At 42.6% G+C, this 20,407-nt stretch overlaps 1 protein-coding gene across 7 annotated transcripts in view; it reads right to left on the reverse strand.

Annotated features, from left to right (window-relative positions):
* The window catches only part of RBM6 (RNA binding motif protein 6), a 110,149-nt gene that overhangs the window by 18,290 nt on the left and 71,452 nt on the right, over positions 1–20,407 (reverse strand). For all 7 annotated transcript variants that reach the window (XM_034997667.1, XM_034997668.1, XM_034997669.1 and 4 more), the window contains one exon: positions 3,926–4,000. In XM_034997667.1, coding sequence (XP_034853558.1) covers positions 3,926–4,000 — 75 coding nt within the window. The remainder of the gene's footprint in view (positions 1–3,925; positions 4,001–20,407) is intronic.

Below are 20,407 nucleotides of genomic sequence, written 5' to 3' on the forward strand. Positions count from 1 at the left end.
TATTTAAGATTTATTTATTTGAGAGAGAAAGAGCGCAGGCACACGAGCAGGAGGGCCAGAGGAAGAGAGAATCTCAGCAAACTCTGCACTGAGCACGGAGCCCGATGCAGGGCTTGATCTCATGGGACTGAGATCATGACCTGAGCCAGAACAAGAATTGGAGGCTCAACTGACTGTGCCACCCAGGAGCCCCACTTCATTCCTTTTAACTGCCAAATAGCATTCCACTGTAGGGCTGTGCCGAGTGTTGTCTGTCTATCCATTCAGCAGTTGATGGATATTTTGTTGTTTTGACTTCTGGGACATTACAAATAATACTGCTATAAATGTTTCTTTTTTTAAGTTGGTAGATTCCACATCAGGCCAAAGGTTGCATATGCAGGGCTGGTACTCAATCCTTCTAATAAAGCGCAGAAATTACAAGAACCCCTGAGACAGCTAAGCAAGTGGCTTGTCATCTTAGGGGACAATGTAACCAAGCCATTCTGTTCTTTCAAGCAACAGCTTTGGCAATAGCCATGTAATTTTGACATCAGATATCAACATTTGCTTTCTGCCAGTTAACAGAAAATAGAGTTTGGGGCGCCTGGGTTGCTCAGTCAGTTGAGCATTCAACTCTTGGTTTCAGCTCAGGTCACGATCTCAGAGGTGTCCCTCTCCCTCTGCCCCTCCCCCTGCTCACGTGCTCTCTCTTTCTCGAAAGTAAATTAATCTTAAAAAAAAAAGAGTTCAAAATGATCCCTTTAATGCTAGCTCCCTCCATCCCTGATTATAAAAGAAATAATATATGGGTATTATAGCTGATAGGAAAAGTATAAGAGAGGGGGGGAAATTACCCATAATCTCAAAATGTAGAGGCAATCACTATTAAAATGTTAAATGTTATAAAAATCCTAATCGTCTTTTTGTAGAAATGGAAAAGCTGATCCTCAAATTTATATGGAATTGCAAAAGACACTCAATAGCCAAAAGAACTTTAAAAAAGAACAAAGTTGAAAGACATACTTAGCAATTTCAAAACTTACTACAGAGCTACAATAATCAAAACAGCATGGTACTAATGTAAGGATAAAAATATAGAACAGAATAAAACTGAGAGTCTATAGAAATAAACCTACAGACCTCTGGTCAACTGCTTTCCAACAAGGGTGCAAGACCATTCAACGGGAAAAGAATAGTTAATTCAACAAATGATGCTGGGACAAGTGGATACCCACATGCCAAAAATGAAGCTGCAACCTTACCTCACAGCATGAACAAAAATTAACTCAAAATAAATCAAAGCTTTAAATATAAAAGCCCAAACTATAAAATTCTTAGAAAACACAGGCGTAAATCTTCATCACCGTGGATTTGGCAAATGATTTCTGACACCAAAGGATAAGCAACAAAAGAAAAAACAGCTGAATTAGATTTTATCAAAATTAATTTTTGTGTAAAAAACATGGTAAGGAAGTAAAAGACAACACACAGAATGGAGAAAATAACTGCAAATCACACATCTGATAAGGGATTTATATCCAGAATCCAGTATAAAGAACTCTTATAACAACAACAAAAAGACAAATGACCCAATTAAAAATGGGCAAAGCATTTGGATAAACATTTCTCCAAAGAAGATATAAAAGTGGCAACAAACACATAAAAAGATGCTCAACATCATTAGTCACTAGGGAAATGCAAATTAAAATCATCAGATACTATTTTACACCCACTTAGGATGGCTATTATCAAAAAAGGGTTGGGGTGCCTGGCTGGCTCAGTTGGTAGAGTGCGTGACTCTTGATAGTGGGGCTGTGAGTTTGAGCCCCACGTTGGATGCAGAGATTACTTAAAAATGAAAAAAATTTAAAAAAAGGGTTAAAATTACAAATGTTGGCAAGGGTGTACAGAAATTGGGACTCTCATACGTTGCTGGTGGGACTGTAAAATGGTGCAGCTGCTGTCTATGGAAAATAGCCTGGTGATTCCTCAAAGAGTTAAAACATAAAAGTACCATATGACCTCACAATTCCTGGGTATATGCCCAACGGAACTGAAAATGTGTGTTCAAGCAAAAACTTGTACGTGAATGAATAGTCACAGCAGTCTTATTCACAACAGACAAGAGGTGGAAACAACCCAAATGTCCATAAACTGATGAATGAATAAACAAAATGTGGTATAGCCATATAATATTATTCAGCCATAAAAATGAGTGATATACCGATACATACTACAACATGGATAAACCTGGACAACATGCTAAGTGAACAAAGGCAGACACAAAAGGTCAAATGTTCTATGACTCCACTTACATGAAATGTCTAGCATGGGCAAATCCATAGAGATAGAAGGCAGATTAGTGGTTTATTAGGAAATGAGGGAAAGGAGACTGAGGAGTGACTGCTCAAGAGATACAGGGTTTCCTTTTGAAGTGATGAGAAGTTCTAGAACTAGATGGTGATGATGGTTGTACACCACTATGCATGTACTTAATGCCAGTGAATTGTATGCTTTAAAATGGTTAAAATGATAAATTTAATGTTACATGTATTTTATCACAATTTTTTTAAAAGTTAAATGTTTTCCTAAAATGACACCATGAAATATGAGTGCTTTGGTTAATGACAACCACAGCTATACAAATTATATTTCATTGAGGCTAATAAAATATCAACCTAAAGTTTTTGCTGAATTTTATCAAGTTTTATAATGAATTTTTAATGAATCATGGTTCAGAAACTATACATTTTTCATAATTATTTTTGAAACTAAGTAGCAGCAATGAAAACTGACAAATCTTATTTTCATGCTCATTTGCAAGCCAGCTGGACTTCCAATAAGAGTATAGTCTAGGGGGGCGCCTGGGTGGCTCAGTCGTTAAGCGTCTGCCTTTAGCTCAGGTCATGATCCCAGCGTCCTGGGATCGAGCCCCACATTGGACTCCCTGCTCGGCAGGAAGCCTGCTTCTCCCTCTCCCTCTCCCCCTGCTTGAGTTCCCTCTCTCGCTGTCTCTCTCTCTGTCAAATAAATAAATAAAATCTTAAAAACAACAACAACAAAAAAGGGTATAGTCTAGGGGTGCCTGGATGGCTTAGTCAGTTAAGCATCTGCCTTCAGCTCGGGTCATTATCCCAGGGTCCTGGTATTGAGCCCTGCATTGGGCTCCCTGCTCCGTGGGGAGTCTGCTTCTCCCTCTGCCCACCCCCTCCCCCCATGCTCTTTCAAATAAATAAAATCTTAAATTAAAAAAAAAGAGTATAGCCTAAAATCTTTAAATATGCCATTCTAGGGTGCCTGGGTGGCTCAGTTGGTTAAGCGACTGCCTTCGGCTCAGGTCATGATCCTGGAGTCCCTGGATCGAGTCCCGCATCGGGCTCCCTGCTTGGCAGGGAGTCTGCTTCTCCCTCTGACCCTCCCCCCCTCATGTGCTCTCTCTCATTCTCTCTCAAATAAATAAATAAAATCTTTAAAAAAAATAAAATAAAATAAATATGCCATTCTAGAAGACTACTGGACTTCAAGAGAGGTAAAATGTCATGGTACCTAAAGTTCTATATCCTTGGAAACCCTGTAATAGCCAAAAAGTGTATGCCTCTGGCAGAACCAACCTCTCCAAATACTAATCCCCTATAACCACCCCCAGGAAGTTGGTAACCAGGGAGAGGTTTAAGTCAATGCAGTTCGTAATCAATTGAAAAGCATGGTGTATGTCCCTTGAGAGGGTGCCTCCAATAGGCCTAGAACTCTCTACGGCCACAGGCAGCAGCCAGAAAGCATGAATGGTGGCTGGCCTTGCACAGACCCTCAGTTCATCTGAAGTGAACTAAGGTAGAAGAGCTTTGTCCTTGGCAATGCATACTACCAGGGAGCACTCCTGGAGACACAGAGGAGCTGTGAGGCTGGATCCTTACTTCTAAGGAACGGAATTCTTGGCACTTACCCGTTTGCAGTACCAAAAATCTGGGCCTGGTATATACTCAAGGGTGACCTCTTTGTCATGGATCATTAGAGTTCCCTGTGAAGACAAAGACAGAAGCCATCAACATCAACCCTCAGAGAAACAGAGAGACAGGAAGGCACAGAGAGCCTTTCCAGTCCCCAAGCTGAAACATTTTACAAAGACTGAACCTATTTATCAACAAAAGGAAATGGCTGTTTTAAGCCACAGACTTGGGGCAGTGTGGCAGAGCAAGCTTAAGCTTAGGGAAAGGATGTGGGAAAATCAGTCTTCAGCCTTCGCTCTTGTGGGTCAGGGCGCTGTCCTTAGGCAGGTTAGGCCGAGTCTACTTCTCCAGAGGTATGTAGTGCACGTTCACGAGTCCCAGCAAATCCCCCACCTGACTCGGAGCGAGCACACTAGCAGAAGCCAACTCTTCCTTCTGCAGCTCAGAGGCACAGGAGCCCTCTCAATTATCTTCTTTTCCATGGCTAACTCAAATCTCCTTGGAAAGGCAGGTAGGGCTCTTAACTGTGGTGCCTGAAAACTTTCTTTGGAACACTGGCTGCATGGCAAAAGCCCCCGGAAAAAAAGGTACAACCCCGATGATAGGCAGAACGGAGAAAGGTGAAAGCTTCACGGCAGGTCACGTCCTATGGTAGGACCCTGAATGGCTGATGGTGGCGGCGGCGGCGGCGACGGCAGCTGCATCACTCTGGCTTGGAGCCTACAGAGCGAGCCAGCCATGAGATCTGAGGAGCAACCATTGGCAAATAAGCACTGGGGGGGAAGTCTGGCACAGGAACAGGTGGGGAAAGGGGCTCAATAAGCTTGCAGTTACAGAGCTCCTTTGCCTCTGCATTTTGGAAAAGTCACCAATTCTATTTCCCATCAAGAAAAGGTAAGGCTTAATAAACACTAGCCAGCAGATATGTTAGAGCAGAGAGAGAAAAAAAAAATCTCTGCTTACTGACAAGAGACCCTCACCCACACTGGTAAGTGAACTAACCGAGGATGCGACTCTGGAACTAGCCCCTGCGCTGTGTTCATTCTCCGCCCTCTAGGGTCCTCTGTGTCTCCTCAGACAGGGCTCTGAGTTCTACAAGGCATTTCTTTGCAATTGGACCTCAGTTTCTTGCTTGAATCCATACATCTGTCAAATAATGCTTTACCTCTCTGCTTTTCACACCAAAAGAGTCAAGAGAAATACATAGAATAAAATTATTGTCTTGTCAAAACCAAAGGAAATCTGCCCGCCTACTTAGGTCCTAGAGTCTGGTCTCTGAGAAATTGTTTTGTGGCTTCTTCTCAAGGCTAGAAGATGATGATAACAAAAATGTGCTATCATTTATTAAGCGCTTACTCAGAGCCAGCAACTATTAAGTATGTGATCTTATTTAATCCCTTGAATGATCCCATAAAATAACATTATCTCCACTTTACAGATGAGGAAACATGCTCAGAGCCAAGGTCACCCAGATGGTGAAAGGCAGAGCCAGATTCACATGTGGGCTGTAGATAAGGGACCTCCTACTGCATTCATCAACTTGTGCTCTGTCTTAAGGACAAGCAATCTGATCTCAGAAACCAAACCAGGAAAGAGAAGAACTCTGCAGGCAGGGAGGTCAGGGGACTATCACTCTGCCAAGCTCTACCATACAGGAGGTTGGTCAGGACGGTACCCTTCTACCTAGAGGCAGTATATCACATCATTTAAGAACATGGACGCTGGGTCAGGTTCCCTGAATTTGAATCTTGCCACCACCTCATGACCTCCAACAAGGACCTTATTAACTTCTATGTGCTTCAGTTTCCTCATTTATAAAGTAGGGATAACAGTACCTGTTTCATAAGATGGTTATGAAGATTAAGTAAATTAATACATATAAAGAGCTTAGCATGAAATATAGTGAGGGCTCAATAAATGTATTTTGACTCCTAAGTGCTCAAAAAGGACTAGCATCAGCAGGTGAGACTAGACAGGTCAAAAAGCCACTCACCTCACCTCATTTGCTTGTCAGGTAATATTTCACAACCCATTTCAATCTACTAAAAGACTAAGCTTTCATAGGAAATGGTCACTGCACGTCAGAACCCGTATCTTTACGCTAGCACTTAGTGTCAGTTGTCAATTGCTGGGCCAGATCTTAGTGTCCAGGCTCAATCTTGCTGGCCTTTTATTACCAGTACCAAGTGCAGTACTTGGCACAGAAAAGGAACCTAATAAGGGCTGTGGAAGGAACAAAAGACTGAATGGATCCAACTATCCTTGAAGACTGGAGTGCTTAGCACACAGTGGCTCTGGAGGGAGGTACTGCTGTCACAGTGCGCATCTGTACACCCTGGCCACAAAACGTGTGGGTTGCCACGTAAAGAGTGAACAGTGCCACAGGCACAAGGCACTACTGCGAACATAGTCATCTGCAAATTTTGATTTCACCACTTGGAGGTATCACTAGACTCAGAAATTTCTGAGGCAAGGAGTCTTTATACTTCTAGTGTGACAAATACGCCGCTCCAGGAACCACGGATGACTTTCGTCCAGGGTAGCAAACTCCTGCCAGGAGCACTCATTAGCATATCTTCCCATTTGAGAAGATTGCCTTTCCCTCATGTGTCACAAAGGCAATGATTTCCAATTCCTCAGAGTCCCCTACAGCTAGGACGGCTTTCTTTTCAATCCGCACGTGGCTAGACATAAGGCTGCCAGGAGACCACTGCTAAAGAATATGAAATGCTTTTAACATCACCGTTGAAGAACAGCCAATTGTTTTAATAAGAATAAACAGAGAAATCACTTGAATGAGAACAATCAGGTTTATCTATGATTTGATTCCCCAGCTGCTACCACATACAGGCTGCCCAGATATACCAAGCATGGGGTGACATACACTATGACCCTCCCTATCCTGGCCAGGCCCTTTCTTCAGATTTCACAGGGTAAAGATCTGCCAGTGTCTCCTAGGGAAGCAGACTGTGGGGAGTTGGATTAATAAATGAGTAGGATAAATAAATATTAATAAATAATAAATCAATAAGTCATTAATGAATGATTTCATCATTTTGGTTGTCCACTTTTGTCTATTACCTACCATCTTCACACATTAGTATTTTTAGTCATCATTTGAATTATTGGATTATTAAGCTACTAAAGCAAAGGAACCATGAAGACCACGAGTCTGATTAACCAGGTCTGGCTCCTAAAGAGGCGTCACCCATTTGAAAGTAGAACCAGAGACACCTCCTTTCTTAGTGTTAGATTAGGCTTAAATTAGATCAAAACCTGCAAAAATTTATCTCCCAAGCCCAAAGCCCTCACTTGACAAAGTCACATATAGGTGTTCCTAAGTATATCCCCGGGGTTCTTAATGTAAAGCTGCAGAAAGCTAGAGATAACTGCATTCCTGAACAGTAAAGCCAGTCAAGTCCATATTCTCCACCTCAGGGACACCAGAGAGGAGCACACTCTGGGTCTGAGGGCAGCTGAACTCAACATCCACATTTCCATTTCCCTTTTCAGCTGCTGTTCCTGGAGGCTTCGTAACTTCATTTTGTGACTGTCAACCTGTGAAAAGGACTTGGGTCAGAGAATTATGGCTCTACCACATGGTCCAGCTGGCTCATAACCAAACCCCAAGAATCCTTTCTTAAGGTACTGGGGAGGTACAAGAGCAAATGGGAAGGGAAGAACATTTCTGGCCAGCAGCTCGGCATATTTGTTGATGATCTCCCAACACAAGCACGGTCACAATCACATTTTGTACTGAGAGCACGGTTGCTGTGCGACAGAACGGGTCATCCCATTGAAGCATGGAGAGACACAGAGAGGATCAAAAGGCAGGGAGAAAGTATGTGAGCCTTGTGAATACAACTCACACTGAAACATCAGCAATCCCTCCTCGTAGATTTGTGCTTCTTCCAAACACAGGATGGGAGAATCAGGTTACTGGTGGCTGAGAACTGGTACTGTTTATCAGAGATAGTAATCTTTATTCACAAGGCAATTACAGTTTACAAAGGCATTCTTCACAAATGTCACCTAGCTCAATCCTCACAAGTAGGGCATATATAAAACTTACTTCCACATAGGAAAGTATGGCTGGGATACATGGAACAGCCTGCCCAAGATTACAGAGCTACTTAGCAACACATACAGGACCAAGAGTCAGGTTTTCTTTTTGCCATATTGCTTTTCTTTGTTTTACACATCCAGGGAGTCAGCCAACTCGTAATAGTTGCCACACCAAAGATGTGGCTTCTGATAAAAAGATGCATAAAGTCTAAAGAAATTCGCAGGCAATGGCCCCACAGGGATTTTTTAGAGAGACTGTCATAAAGACCCTGCTCCCTGATAGCACTGCCAATCCCCCAAGCTGGCCTGCTCAAGCGGTCTTTGTGTTCTTAAAGCACTACAATTACTTTAAGGCACAGTACCTAACACAAAGAGAGCAGCTAGTAAGCAGGTGCTACCAGCAGTTTCAACAACCCAGCAATCAAATGGACTTGCAGAAAAAGTAAAGCAAGAGGAACCAAATAACAGGTTTAAAACAGATGTACGTCATTCCTCTTGTATAAAAGGGTAGTTTTATAGAAATCTTTTGCAAAGCAGCCAGGCTCATTCTTTCTGGTGCAAGGATATGTTATAGTTCAAACATACAGTAAAACTCGGTATTTCCAAAGGCCAAAACTAAAATGAGACAGAAAGAGGAAAGGAGGAGAGGGAGGAAGGAGGGAAATAGAGGAAGAAACCCTAAGGGAAGCACACAGAAAGCTCTGTGATAACTCTGTAGTAGCTCTGTCCATTGATCTCTATACCCTCTGTTAGACTGGCTTTTCTTTTCTTTTTTTTAAAGATTTATTTATTTGAGGGGGGGTGCATGTACTGGGCGGGGGGGAGGTGGGTAGAGGGAGAAAGTCTTCCGTAGACTCCAAGTTGAGTGTGGAGCTGATACGGACTCAATCTCAAGACCTTGAGATCACAACCTGAGCAGAAACCAAGAGCCAGACACTTAACTGACTGTGCTACCCAGGAGCCATAGACTGACTTTTCACAGAACAGGATCTAAGTCACTTTGTGAGCAGCGGGGAGATGAGACTCTAATGGGATCTCCACTGGAAATAGAATCCCACTTCAGGGTCCAATTTAAAGTTGAGGGGCAAGGAGACACTGCACTCTCAGCTGATACTTCATCTGGATATCTTTTCTTGTCTAGATGAAAGCACAAACATTTTTTCCTGAAATGCTCCTTAGTAATATTTTTCATGGGGCGTCTGGGTGTCTGTCTGTTGGTTAAGCGTCTGCCTTCGGCTCAGGTCATGATCTCAGGGTCCTGGGATCAAGCCCCATGTCAGGTTCCTTGCTTAGCGGGGAGACTGCTTCTCCTTCTCCCTCTTTCCATCCCCTCCGGCTTGTGCTCTCTCTAATAAATAAATAACATCTTTTAAAAATAATAATAATATTTTTCACTACCTGACCAGTTTATCTGTCATTTCCTAAGGGGACACCAACAGCATCTTGCTAAAACCTTATGTGTGCTCCCTGAAGCAGTATGGCTGGCTGTATTTCTTTTTTTTTTTTTTTTATATATATATTTTTAAAGATTTTATTTATTTATTTGAGAGAGAGAGAATGAGAGAGAGAGAGAGCATGAGAGGGGGAAGGGCCAGAGGGAGAAGCAGACTCCCTGCCGAGCAGGGAGCCCGATGCGGGACTCGATCCCGGGACTCCAGGATCATGACCTGAGCCGAAGGCAGTCGCTTAACCAACTGAGCCACCCAGGCGCCCATTATTTATTTATTTATTTATTTATTTATTTATTTGACAGAGAGAGACACAGCGAGAGAGGGAACACAAGCAGGGGGAGTGGGAGAGGGAGAAGCAGGCTTCCCGCGGAGCAGGGAGCCCGATGCGGGGCTCGATCCCAGGACCCTGGGGTCATGACCTGAGCCGAAGGCAGACGCTTAACGACTGAGCCACCCAGGTGCCCCTAGAGTAACTTAATAAATGTGAACCACTAAAATGCAAATACTTTTGAAACTGTCAGTTTGTTATAATTCTGTATGTTTTTTTTTTTTCTTCAAGATTTATTTATTTGAGAGAGAGAGAGAGCAGGAGGGGCAGGGGGAGAGAGAATCTGAAGCCGACTCAGTGCTGAGTGCAGAGCCCAAAGCCCAAAATGGGGCTCAATCTCATGACCCTGAGATCAGACCTGAACTGAAACCAAGAGTGGGGCACATAACCGACTGTGCCATCCAGGCACCCTAATTTTGTCTTTTTTTTTTTTAAGATTTTATTTATTTGAGAGTGAGCGAGTGAGAGAGAGAGAGCATAAGCCAGGGAAAGAGGCAGAGGGAGAAGCAGACTCCCCACTAAGCAGGAAGCCCGACACAGAGCTTGATCCCAGGCCCCTGGGATCGTCATGAGGCGGACACTTAACTGACTGAGCCACCTAGGCGCCCCAATTTTGTATGTTTTAAAGCAGTATTTCATCCAATGTTGATAAGGACCTCAGCCTAGTTAAGATTTTCCTGGTCAATTAATAATTTATTTCCAAACAATTCTTAGTGGAAGTAGATCGTATTTAGGCATTTTTTTTTATTCTTATGTTAATCCCCATACATTACATCATTAGTTTTAGATGAAGTGTTCCATGATTCATTGTTTGTGCATAACACCCAGTGCTCCATGCAGAATGTGCCCTCCTCAATACCCACCACCAGGCTAACCCATCCTCCCACCCAGAAGTAGATCATATTTGAACACATCTTACTGGTAATCCTCAGAACTCCCTTCAGAATTCAAGCTTCTATAACCTCTGTTTCATTTTTTTTTCTCAGTTGGTTTCAATCACATCATAATGAAATCAAAGTACTCATAAAGTAGAACAGATATAGAAACGAGATACAGCTTGTTCCTTCCTAACAATTTTCTCACTTAGCCCTAAAATAATTGTGGGGTATGCAGGGCAGAGGTTTTAGTCCCAGATAAAAGGGCTCTCCGCCTACTGAGGCCCTTAGGGCCATTTTCTCCCCACACTGTTGAATACTAGAACACTATTTAACACTCCTGCATATTCTGAAATGACCTTTTAAAAAAAGATTTTATTTATTTATTTATTTATTTATTTATTTATTTATTTGAGAGAGAGACAGGGAGGGAGGGAAAGAGCAGGGGGTGGAACTGAGAGACAGGGACAAGCAAACTTTACACTGAGCACAGAGCCCAATGCAGGGCTCAATCTTGCGACCCTGAGATCATGACCTGAACTGAAACTAAGAGTCGGATGTTCAACTGACTGAGCCACCCAAGCGCCCCGAGATGACTATTGTTCTAGCTCCCCAACACTCATTTCTCTGGAAAAAGTGGACCCTAAATTCAACATATACACATGCTTCATTGTCTAGGTCTCTAAATTGAGTCACTGTAAAGGAAGAAAAGGGAGTTTCTAAAATCAATGTGGTAAATGTAAAGCTTCTTACTTTACTTTGTCTATTGAGTAACATAATCAAACCGTTTCTCTCTCATTTCTTTTTTTTTTTTAATTTTTAAAAAAATTTTTAAAAGATTTTATTTATTTATTTGACAGAGAGAGACACAGCGAGAGAGGGAACACAAACAGGGGGAGTGGGAGGGAGAAGCAGACTTCCTGCCAAGCAGGGAGCCCGATGCGGGACTTGATCCCAGGACCCTGGGATCATGACCTGAGCCGAAGGCAGTCACTTAACCAACTGAGCCACCCAGGCGCCCTCTCATTTCTTTTTCTTACAGAGCTCATGATGGGACATGGGAGGAATAGCCAAGAGAAAATGCGAGGCCCACAAGTCCTAAGGCACTGCACAGATCACACTGCTGAGCCCACCACAAAGGCTGCAGTGTTTCTCAGGTACCCCCCAAAGAACCAGCAGCTATTCTTCTGGCCTCACCATTGAGGAGATTACTTCTACTGGCTCGTCATCTGCTACCTCCCACCCAAGAACCTTAGGTCTCTTGAAGCTTGTCTCTATTAGCCTCTCTGGCTTCAATGTCCTTGCTCAGACATTTCAAAAAAAAACCCTGCTGACCTACTTTCTGCAGAAACAATGCCCTGAAAAGATGAATAAAACACAATGCCACCAGACTTCTGAACACACACTGCTCAACTGCCATTTTAGGGAGGTAACCACCCACCATTATTTTTTTCTTAGGCAAAAAGCTACAGACCCAGGGCACCTGGCTGGTTCAGTTGGAAGAGCATGCAACTCTTGATCTGAGGATCAGGAGTTCAAACCCCATGCTGGGTACAGAGATTAATAAACAAACAATTAAAAAAAAAAAAAAAGCTACAGACCCAATGACACTCTGACAGTAGCTACAACACTAAGAATGGAAGCTCTGAGTCAGAAAAGGTCCATTGGGACAGAAGATTAGGACCTAATCCTTATCGGGTCTATTCATTCTCACATGGGAATAAGAGGATTATCAAACTTCAGTCCTAATAAAAACAAGGGGTGGCTTTTCACATTTAAGGCATGCTCAAGTCAAATTACTCCATATTGAGGAAGCAACATTTGCTGATCTATATCATGGCTGCCATTGTAGCAGGTACATATAGAGAATGAGGGAATGATCTCTACACAGGGCAGAAATCTCAGGTAATCCAGGAATTTGAGAGAAGACAAAGCCAAGAGGTCTCTAATGATGCCCCAGCTAGAGCTGTAGCCAAGTGCTACAAAGGCACAGCCCACAGACATCAAGAAACTCTCCCTGATCAAACCTATATGCCCTGAAAATCTAACACAGACTTAACCCTTGGATACCTTTAAACACCCTCAGACCTAAGACATATCATGTATTAAAAGGCATCCTTTATATCTATTTAAAGCTCTCAAAATAACCAAGTGATCATATAATTGAAAATTTCTCCTCTTGGGATGCCTGGGTGGCTCAGCAGGTTAAGTGTCTGCCTTCGGCTCGGGTCGTGATCCCAGGATCCTGGGATAGAGTCCCACATTGGGCTCCCTGCTCAGAGGGGAGTCTGCTTCTCCCTCTGCCTGCTGCTCCCCCTGCTTGTGCTCTCTCTCTGACAAATAAATAAATAAAATCTTTAAGGGCGCCTGGGTGACTTAGTAGGTTAAGCGTCTACCTTCGACTTGGGTCATGATCCCAGGGTCCTGGGACCGAGCTCCACACTGGGCTCCCTGCTCGGTGGGGAGCCTGCCTCTCCCTCTCCCTCTGTGCTCCCCGCTCCCCTCTTGTGCTCTCTCTCTGTCAAATAAATAAACAAAATCTTTAAAAAAATTTCTCCTCTTTGTAAGAAAAACTGGGAAAGAAATTTATTTATTTATTTTTAAAGATTTTATTCATTGATTTGAGAGAGAGTGAGAGAGAACGAGCATGAGAGGGGGGAGGGTCAGAAGGAGAAGCAGATTCCCCCCTGAGCAGGGAGCCCGATGTGGGACTCGATCCCAGGACTCCAGGATCATGACCTGAGCCGAAGGCAGTCGCTTAACCAACTGAGCCACCCAGGCACCCCAAGAAATATATTTAAAAAGGGCCAGCCTCAAGCAGTGTTAGGAAGCAACTTGAGGTTTCTCTCTCTTTTTTGAAGATTTCATTTATTTTTTTTGAGAGAAAGAGAGAGAGTATGCGCATGAGCATGTGTACGGGCAGAGGGAGAGGGAGAAGCAGACTTCCCATGGGGCAAAGAGCCCCCAACTCGGGGCTTGATCCCAGAACCTCGGGGCGGAAGAGAGACACTCAACCAAATGAGCCACCCAAATGCCCCTTGAGGTTTCTCTTATACACAATAGCCTGAACGTCTAAATTTTCTAAAATGGTCCCAAGTTCGTGTTCTGGTCTGTTGAAAAGCTGTATGTTAAGCAATGCAAACCGATCTGAGGTTCAGGAAGATGGTCAAGGTTATAACACATGACTGGCTCCTCTCCAACAGACTTTACTGAGATTTCTTTTTGTGAGAAGACTATTCTAGAATTTTAAAGATTAAAAAGCACCTTTACCCCTTCCCTACCACATCCTCATCCCCCCCAAAATTAGAATAGAATATTTATTCGATTTTTGGGGTTTTTTTTTGTTATTTATTTATTTATTTATTTTTAAAAGATTTTATTCATTTATCTGACAGACAGAGACACAGCGAGAGAGGGAACACAAGCAGGGGGAGCGGGAGAGGGAGAAGCAGGCTCCCTGCTGAGCAGGGAGCCCAACGCAGGGCTCGATCCCAGGACCCCAGGACCATGACCCAAGCCGAAGGCAGACGCTTAACTACTGAGCCACCCAGGCGCCCCTGTTTTTTAAAGATTTATTTATTTGAGAGAGCGAGCGAGTGCATGAGTGTGCACGTAGAGGGGGCAGAGAATCTCAAGCAGACTCCGAACTGAGCATGGAACCTGATGCAGGGCTCAATCTCAAGACCCTGAGATCATGACCTGAGCTGAAATCAAGAGTTAGATGCTCAACCAACTAAGCCACCCATGCACCCCTAGCATATGTACTCTTAACAAAATTTTTCTCACAGGTGACTGACTAGGCATGGGGTGGGAGCGTGTTCAGCAGTGAACAAATCCTAACAATGCTCTTGAGCTTGTTTTAAAGCACGAGGACAAGTATACTTTTAAACAAATAAGAAACACATACCTGTATCTGAAATTCTTATAGGAAAAGTACAGAATGGAAAGAATTCTTTAACACTGCTAGAAGTCAAGAGAGACAAAAGGAGAGTGAGAAATTATGCTCAGAGGTCAAGTATGCTGATGGTTCACCAGGTATAAAGTGCACTGTAAGCAGTGCATACAATAGACAAAGCTGGATGTGACCCACAGAGGAGAAAATGATAAACCACACTTAAGTGAAAAAGCCCAGAAATAAGATCAACATATATTCTTCTTCTTGCTAAGAAAGGCCTAACAGAAATGCTGCATTCTACCTCTGTCTTCTGTAATTCCTCTATGTTTATATGTAGTAAGATTTAGAACAGCTCATGCAGGGCGCCTGGGTGGCTCAATTGGTTAAGCGACTGCCTTCGGCTCAGGTCATGATCCTGGAGTCACAGGATGGGAGTCCCACATCAGGCTCCCTGCTCAGCGGGGAGTCTGCTTCTCCCTTTGACCCTCCCCCCTCTCATGCTCTCTCTCTCTTTCTCAAATAGAACAGCTCATGCAGAAAAATTACATCAAAAGCTGCCCAGGTAAAACACGGTCTTTATCATACTATGACTTCCCTAGCTTCTGCATTCATTGATCTTATATTCAAACTTTTAAAATTACAGAAGTATGCTTTTTATATTTTATTATCTTAAATCTATTTTGTTATTATTTAGTATATTTTTTATTATAAGGATAATTAAGGTTTGGAGAATTAAGTTCTATAAACTGAAAGAATCTGGAATCTGGTTCTTACTCTGGAAAATGAAGAGACTCCAAGGAGTCTCCCAATGCCTATTTGCTGCTTCTTCCCTGGAGGCAAACTCTTTGTTTGTTTTTACGATTTTATTTATTGGAGAGAGACAGCATGAGCAGGAGGGGCAGAGGGAGACGGAGAAACAGATTCCTAGCTGAGCAGGGAGTCCGATGCGGGGCTTGATCCCAGGACCCTGAGATCATGACCCAAGCTGAAGGCAGACGCTTAATGACTGAGCCACCTAGGTGTCCCAAACTCTTCATTAACTGAGTCCATGGCTACCTGGAATAAAGAAGTTTCCCAGACCTCTCTGCTGTTAAGTGTGGCCATGACTAAATTCTGATCAACTGGGCATAAACAGAAATAGTGCTTGCAAAGTCCAGGAAGTATTCTTAAAGTGGAAGGGGGCATGTCCATTTTCATTCTTCCTTCTTTCCTGTTGGTTGGCAAGTCAAAGTGATAGCTGACACTCAAGCAGCCATCTTGACAATAAGGTGAAAGTCACATGTTGAGGACGATAGGGCTACATGATTGAAGGAGCCTGGGTCCCTCAGGATCACAGAACCACCAGAAGAAAACCTGGACAGCTTAGACTTCATTTACATTAGAAAGAAATAAACTCATTTAAGCCAATCTAATCCTAACCAGTACAGATGCTTTTAGAAATTATTGGTGATAGGGGCACCTGGGTGGCTGAGTCGGTTGAGCAACCAACTCTTGATTTTGGCTCAGACCATGATCTCACGGTCCTGGGACTGAGTCCCATGTCAGGCTCCACATTCAGCAGGGAGTCTGCTTGAGGATTCTCTCTCCCTCTCCCTCTTCCCCTGTTCGTGCTCTCTGTAAGATAAACAAATCTTAAAAAAAAATTATTGCTGATAGGCAGAGGTAGGTATTTTGCCCAAAAAAACAGATTATGAAATAAAGGGAAAGCTGTAGAATAAAATAGTTAAGTAGTGGAACCAAAGGTATAAAAAATGGCAATGGAAAAAAAACCCAAAAACCTCATGAGTTTTCTACTAAGCTCTAGTCCTATATCTAATGGTCACCTAAAGGTTCTGCTGTCACCTCACACTCAACATACCTAAAACAATCACCTTCATCCCTTCCTCCCAAATGCCTTTGTTTCCCACATGCTTTATTTCTGTTTAAGGTACTACCATTCTTCTAACATCTGAGTGGCCCTTTGAATCTGCCCTCTCTTTTGCCTTTCTGTTCAATATTCAGTGTTAACAGACCTCAGAGATTCTTTGTGCAAACTCTCTTGCAAACCTCACTTTTCCCTTACATAGCTGCTGCCAGCCACTAGTGCAAGCCATCATCTCTTCACATCTCAACCACTGCACTAGACCCTACAGCCTTCTCCTTTGCAGTTTCTCCCCTCTCCCCTCTAGTTAAGACTATATACTGCCATAAGAAAAGTTTCCCAATGGTGTCACTTTGATATTGCTGTATTCATGTGGCTCTGCCCTGTCTTCAAATTAAAAATCAAATGCAAGTCTCTTGACAAGCTATCTTGCACCAAGTTATTCCTCTCACTACTTCCCAGAGTATGAGGACAACAATCACGCAGGAATTTGAAAGCTGTAACAAACAAGATGTGGCTACCTCTGGTAAGAATAGAAACAGCCATATTACTATTTGCTATCAAAGATGACAGGGTTGAAACCTAATAGAAGTACCAGAATCTGGGAAGTCAAGAAGTGGCTCAGGTTGGAAGGACAAGAGCCTTCTACGTTATGCAGAAACTAGAAAGACTGCTAAGAGCTTCTAAAGAAGGAATATGGAGTCAGAAACTATTCAACACGTATTAACCCAGTGAACAAGTATTTATTCAGCACATCACGTGTTGCCAGGTATAGCTCTAAACCATTTCGACAGTGAAGAGAAAAAAAAAGGTGAAAAGGGGCGCCTGAGTGGCTCAGCCGGTTAAGCGGCTGCCTCTGGCTCAGGTCATGATCCCAGGGTCCTGGGTCGAGCCCCGCGTCGGGCTCCCTGCTCAGTGGAGAGCCTGCTTCTCCCTCTCCCCGTCTCCAAGCTTGTGCTCTCACTCTCTTTCTGTCAAATAAATAAATAAAATCTGAAAAAAAGGAAAGAAACAGTCCTTGACCTCATGAACCTTTCAATCTAGAGATGTCCAATTATATCTGGTGGCATGTGCTTTACTGTACATAAATCTTTGCCAGTCATTACCCAGGTACTTTGTCTGGTTTAGCGATTTACTCCTTCATTCCATATTTCTCAGGGCTCCAGTACTGTCTTGAAAATACCTAAGCAAATGCCTGACAAGCGCTCAACCCAAGCACTCAAAAGAGAAACAAGGAGCATTTTCCTAGGCAAGGTGCCCAATCCAATGTTCTCTGATCTTCAAGAGGTCTGTTGAGCTTGGAAACTTGATAGGAATAAACACAAACATGCCTGAGCTGGCACTCCTCCAGTTTGTGGGGAGCCCAACATATCCTGTATTGCTGTGGATTCACATTACACAAGAATCGGGTCAAAGAAAAAAAAAAAAAAAGACCTTTACCGTGTACCTTTAAAATAAATACCTCAGAACTAGACAACATGAGCATTACCAGACGCATAGGCAGAAAGAATAAATGTGCTACTTAATAGTTGCAAGATAATCTATAAGGAATGGAAAGAAGAAAATTAGCTATTCAAGTGTCAACTGCAAATCCTGAACATGCCCAAAATCCAAATAACAAAGACAGATCAACATCCAGGGCAGCAAGTACCTGGAGACATCCAGTCAAAAAAACCCCAGTCAAACAAACAAACAAACAAATAAAACACCCCCCAGCCCAAGGGAGAATCCAAAATGGCAATATGAATATCCAAAACAGAAGTGAAACCCGGCCACTGGAACTGTAAGTGGTCCATGTAGTCTACTACACTACTCTAATATGGGACCTAATGAACTACCCATTTGGAGAAAACCCCTAAAAACACCCAAAAGCTTTAGCATTTCCACTCCTAGATATATACCCAAGAGAAATGAAAACATATGCCCACAGAAAAATGTGTACATGAGTGTTCATAGCAGCATTATTCATAATAGCTGCAAGTGGAAATAACCCAAATGTCCATCAATTAATTAGCAGATAAAGAAAATGTGTTACATTCATACGATGGAACACTCAACCATAAAAAGAGATGAAGTACCAATTCATACAGCAACAGGGATGAACTTTGAAAACATAATGCTAAGTAAAAGAAGCCAGTCAAAAAAGTTTATGACTCCATCTATATGAAATATCTTCAACAGGCAAATCTATAGAGACAGAAAATAGACTAGTGGGCCTTTAGAGTGTGGGAAGGGGAAAGTGGAGGGAAATGGAAAGTGATTGCTAATAGGGACAGGGTTTTTTTTTTTTTTTTTGAAGTAACAGAAATGTTCAGGAATTATATAGTGGTGATGGTTGCATAACCTTGTGAATATACTAAAAATTCCTAAGTAGTTTAAAAGGGTGAATTTTATGGTATGTGGATTTCACCTCCATTAAAATAAAACAGAATAAAAGTTTCAGGGCCGCAAGCAAGACTACTGCCAGGACAAAGACATTTAGTTATTTCATTCCTCCCTCTTTGCCATTCACTGGCTCACTTAACCTGCCTCCACCACACAGCCTCTCAGGGACCATCTTGCCTCCAACCTCTTCTCCTCTAATCACGCCTGCCTCTGCAACCTTCACCTTCCTTATCGAACCCCATTCTTGCCCAAAGCTCTGGTTCCCAAAGACCATATTTAACTGAAAATTAGAGAATTCTGGGGCGCCTGGGTAGCTCAGTTGGTTGAGTGTCCGGCTCTTGGTTTTGGATCAGGTCATGATCTCATGGGTGGTGAGGTGGAGCCCTGAGTCCTGAGTCAGGCTCCAGGCTCAGCAGGGAGTCTGGTTGGAAGATTCTCTCCCTCTGCCCCTCCCCCCACTCAAGTGCGAGAGCACACATGTGCACGCTCTCTCTCTCTCAAATAAATAAATCTTGAAAGAAAAGGAAAATTAGAGAACTCTAACTAGAAAGGAACATCTATTTTCCCAACAAAAAGATGGCCAAAAAGCAATCTGACTGAATTTGAATGAATAAACTTTTAGGGATGTGAATGAACTACTTATACTTAATTTATTATTTTAATTAGTCTTATACACTTAAATTATAAAATAATATGGTCTTAATTACAACCATACACCCAATACCTACACAATTTTTTTCTTTACTTCTTTAAAAAAACAACCAACTGGGGCGCCTGGGTGGCTCAGTTGGTTGGGCGACTGCCTTCGGCTCAGGTCATGATCCCGGAGTCCCTGGATCGAGTCCCGCATCGGGCTCCCTGCTCGGCAGGGAGTCTGCTTCTCCCTCTGACCCTCCTCCCTCTCATGCTCTCTGTCTCTCATTCTCTCTCTCTCTCAAATAAATAAATAAAATCTTTAAAATAAATAAATAAATAAAATAAAAAAAATAAAAAAACAACCAACTAACCCACCCACCCCAGATTCTAGTAGTTGACCTCTGTAAGCATCCAAACCTAGCATGGGCTAAAGTCAGTGATTAATGTATCTTCCTCAAATAATACTTTGTGACTCAAAAGAACTGAGAAAATACTTTAGATAGCAAAGATTTTAAGATCTTAAAAAAAAGGATTCTTTTCTGAGGGATAAATTCTTAGGAAATCCCATCTCATATTTAGGTAATATACTAATTTTCAACATTTCAAAAAAGTCTAGGGATGCCTGGGTGGCTCAGTCGGTTAAGCGTCTGCCTTTGGCTCAGGTCATGATCCCAGGATCCTGAGATCGAGTCCTGCATCGGGCTCCCTGCTTAGCGGGGAGCCTGCTTCTCTATCAGCCTGCCTTGTGCTTATGCTCTCTTCTCTCTCTCTCTCCTTAACAAACAAATAAATAAAATCTTAAAAAAAAAAAAGAAAAAGTCTAACAGATGTTCTACATGTATTTACCTTAAGACTAGACAGGGTAACTAAGATGTCCTACCTTTTCTCTCTTAGCTGAATATATATACAGAAATACAAATAACTAGTAACTAAATATGAAAACGTTCTATCTCACTAATAACCTAAGAGAGGAAAATCAAAT

Source organism: Mirounga leonina, unplaced genomic scaffold (assembly GCF_011800145.1).
Source record: "Mirounga leonina isolate KUSES-001 unplaced genomic scaffold, KU_Mleo_1.0 Mir_94, whole genome shotgun sequence".
Taxonomy (NCBI): Eukaryota; Metazoa; Chordata; class Mammalia; order Carnivora; family Phocidae; genus Mirounga; species Mirounga leonina.